Here is a 3341-nt window from a genome sequence, read left to right on the forward strand (position 1 = left end):
TGTGCGCCTCATTTGCCCTGTTATGCCCATTTTGATAATCATGTATATGGCTTTGAACTTCTGAACATGCTGGATTTTGGGATTAAGAGGCCTGCATTTGTGTCACCCCCGGATCAATGTGCTGTCTTTTTGGAAGAAAGTTTACTCTCACACTTAGTGTTTCTCTCCACCCAGGAGGACAACATGGATAACGACAAAACATCAGGGAAATTTGACTAGTTGCTCTGGACTAGCATCTCGTAAAGGGGATTAAATATTACGTATAAAACTACAGGAGTGACTAATGATTCATAGTTTTCTTTATTATCTGTGTGTTAATTAAACAAAACCCCGTTTTTACTTTTTCTGTTTCGAGCTGTCTTTCTCCAGAGGAAGCCCCCCCCCCCCCACCCTACCCGTCTTGGGGTGCTCTTATTTTAGGTACATAAAAGGGATATCAAACGTGGTACATGCAAAATACTGATACAAGGGCATAAGAACCAGAATGGCCTCAAGGTAGAACTTGGGATCCTGTGCCTAGCAACCCCTGAGGGTTGAAGTCTTTAACCCTATAACTCCCATAGGTGAACAAGACAGAATTTCTCCTAACGATATCAATACAATATCAAGCAGACAAGAGATGAGAATAAAGTAAAATATCAATTGGGGGATTATTAGTTGATCCAATACCAAATTCTCCAAAACAACACAATAACAATTGTATGGCAGACAGTAAGGAGAATAACTGATCGGATCTTGGGAGTGAAAGAGTTAACAGTAAAAGTTTGATCCAGAAAAAATTATTTTGAGAGAGCAAGTTATGAGCACCTCAGCTTCTGCGTTGATACCAGTTTTCTAATAAATACAGTCGTAATTCACTTCTAGCAGCATCATATACAATCGTTCTTAGATGACAAAAAGTTCCGCTGTAGATATGATCACTATAGACATCAATCAGTCATACTCTTTGAGTTGAAACCTTGATTCCTCCAAATACTTTCCCAACCGATTCAAAGAATGGATCGAAAAATGTCCTCACACAAAGCCCGAAGACCTTGCCCAGACACTGTAACTCAATGATGTACGCTCTCAGACAAGGCATTATGCACCATATGTAGTCAAAACTGAGGCAGGCGAAGTATAAACCACAAAGTACTGCAGTAGGAATACCAAGAATCGCTGTAATTATCCGATAGCACCAGTATTTGGTGTTGACAAATGCTTTGAAGCTTGTGCGCCAAACTCCCTCGATGCTGTGAGAGCCTTCAGGTTCCGCGAAAACATCTTGGAAAAATACCTAAATTACCGGCCGGGAGAGCCGAGAGTACAGGTATTAGAAGGTTCGGTTTATAATTGGTCTGATCGCACGATTTGCCTTTTTCTACAGAATGTAACGGACATATTAGGCCAAAATATAATTTGTAGGAAAGCATCGATGGATTGTATTACGCGTCCAAAATCGGACGATAGCGCACCAAATCTTGCTTGAATCATGGTATGCTGGGATGCATGCGGTAAGTTTGAAGAGGGAAAAGAGAACCGTAAGAGCTACCATTAGGGTTAAGGGCTACGGGATTCGGAATTAGGGACTCGGGCTTCGAGATTCAGAACAAGGGAGACGGGACTCGGGCTTCGACAGACAGCATACGGTATTTGACTTTCGAGATTTGGTATACTGAACGCGGGGTTCTGACTTTGCTGTTCCAGGAGGAAGTAGCATGGAATTTCCATCAGTATGTTTCTCGGAATTTCCATCAGTATGTTTCAAACTATAGTGTGAGACAATGAGGCAAACATTTGAAGTGGAATTTAACTGAATCGTCCGCGTCGTGAGTATCATCAAGATATTTTTAAAAATAGAGGCGACATCGCCTAGCATTTTTACTTGATCGTCGCAAAGAGTCTCGAAAATTGAAGATTTCTGCTTATTGTCTGTTTAGTTTGTCCGTCTTACCTTCACGTGGTCGTTCATGGCAGCTGGATCTCTGTTTTCCATGTTCATCTGATGTCCATGCTGTGCTGCATGTTCAGTTCCTCGAATTTCAACTTGAACCTCGCGGAGTTCATCTGTCGACGACATTTCGACGATGCTTTTTGTCTAACCGTGAAAAGCCTTTTTCACGCACAAAAAATACCAATTTGGTATTATTACAAAGAATAAAAAACTGCACTGCACGGCAGGATTTTATGTAGACCACCAGCATGGGTAGTTTAGAGCGCAATCTGATTGGTCAATTCTGGCAGTGTTAGTTTTTGTCAAGCTGTTGAGCCGTTTATCTCTGAAGTGATTATAATGAAACTTCTCCCCACAGTTTCAAGATATTATCTGGCAAACAGGTTTGGAGAATTATAAACCTCATAGAGTCATTTTGATATTTCACCAAATTCTCTCAGCTTACAAAAAATAATGTTGGGAAGTTAAAAGGAAGAACCAGCAATCAATTGCAAGCACCAGTTGTTCGAAGGTAGGATAACGCTATCCACTGGATAAATCTCTATTCGGTAGATAGCGCAGTACGTTTTGGTAACACTTATCCGCTAGATAGCGATTTATCCGGCCATTGCATAGCGTTATCCGTTCTTGAACAACCGGGCCCAGATCTAAGGGGTAAAAAAATCCATTAAAAAACAGCAAAATGCAGTGCTACTATATAATCTTCCAATAAGCAATCACGCCAATCGCCATCTGCTTATCATAACAAGTATTTGACAAATTGATAGCAACTGAAGGGATTTAAGATCAGAATTCTAGGGCAATTTTAAATTCATTTTATAAAAGATTTATCGTACCCGCTAACTCTCGTGTCTTTGCTTATTCAGTTCAATGCCATTTCATAATCCCCGGTAATTTCTCGCAACCTTTCTTAGCAAAATTCCCATTGAACAAGTTTCAAGTGCTAACGGCTAAATAAACTGAGACTATCCCCTGGTTTACGATGTCCTTACAATCCCTAAGCTTATGGCTACCCCTCCATTTTTCTTAAAACTGACAAAACAATGTTTCTCTTAAACTTTTCAAGAATTCTTTTGAATCATTTATTCACGTGAAAGAATAATTGCAAAGATTTTTCGCAGAGCACCTGCCACACCACATGTAGACAGGTTACTAGTCAAGAAGCTTCCAGTTTTCTACAGGTGATGGGGACAAGAACAGGAAATTAGGGAGAATATAATTATGATAAACAGCTTAACTCTCCCAATAATAACTCTTTATAACAATCTCGTTCCCAGGGCGCTTTTCCCTTCGAGAGAGAACAGGCAAAGCGCCCCGGGAACGAGGTTGCTCTTATAACTCTCAACTGGATCTCTTTCTACACATGCCGCAGCCCATCCTATATTCATGTAACCCACAACAAGCTGTA

The 3341-nt window shown here is 40.6% G+C and overlaps 1 protein-coding gene across 2 annotated transcripts; it reads right to left on the reverse strand.

Moving 5' to 3' along the window:
• Positions 1-276: 276 nt before the first annotated feature.
• On the reverse strand, positions 277-3002 carry LOC111327934 (caveolin-1). 2 transcript variants are annotated; one of them, XM_022932253.2, is made up of 3 exons: positions 2770-3002; positions 1934-2092; positions 277-1276 (listed from the first exon to the last, which is right to left on the reverse strand). In XM_022932253.2, exons 2-3 carry the CDS (start codon positions 2057-2059, stop codon positions 938-940), a joined length of 465 nt encoding a protein of 154 aa, XP_022787988.1. In that variant the 5' UTR covers positions 2060-2092; positions 2770-3002; the 3' UTR covers positions 277-937. The 2 variants fall into 2 exon arrangements, with proteins under 2 accessions (XP_022787988.1, XP_088588972.1); XM_088732846.1 differs by having other exon boundaries at positions 278-1276; positions 1934-2580; positions 2770-3001.
• Positions 3003-3341: the final 339 nt, after the last annotated feature.

The sequence above is a fragment of the Stylophora pistillata genome, chromosome 9 (assembly GCF_964205215.1).
Source record: "Stylophora pistillata chromosome 9, jaStyPist1.2, whole genome shotgun sequence".
NCBI lineage: Eukaryota > Metazoa > Cnidaria > Anthozoa > Scleractinia > Pocilloporidae > Stylophora > Stylophora pistillata.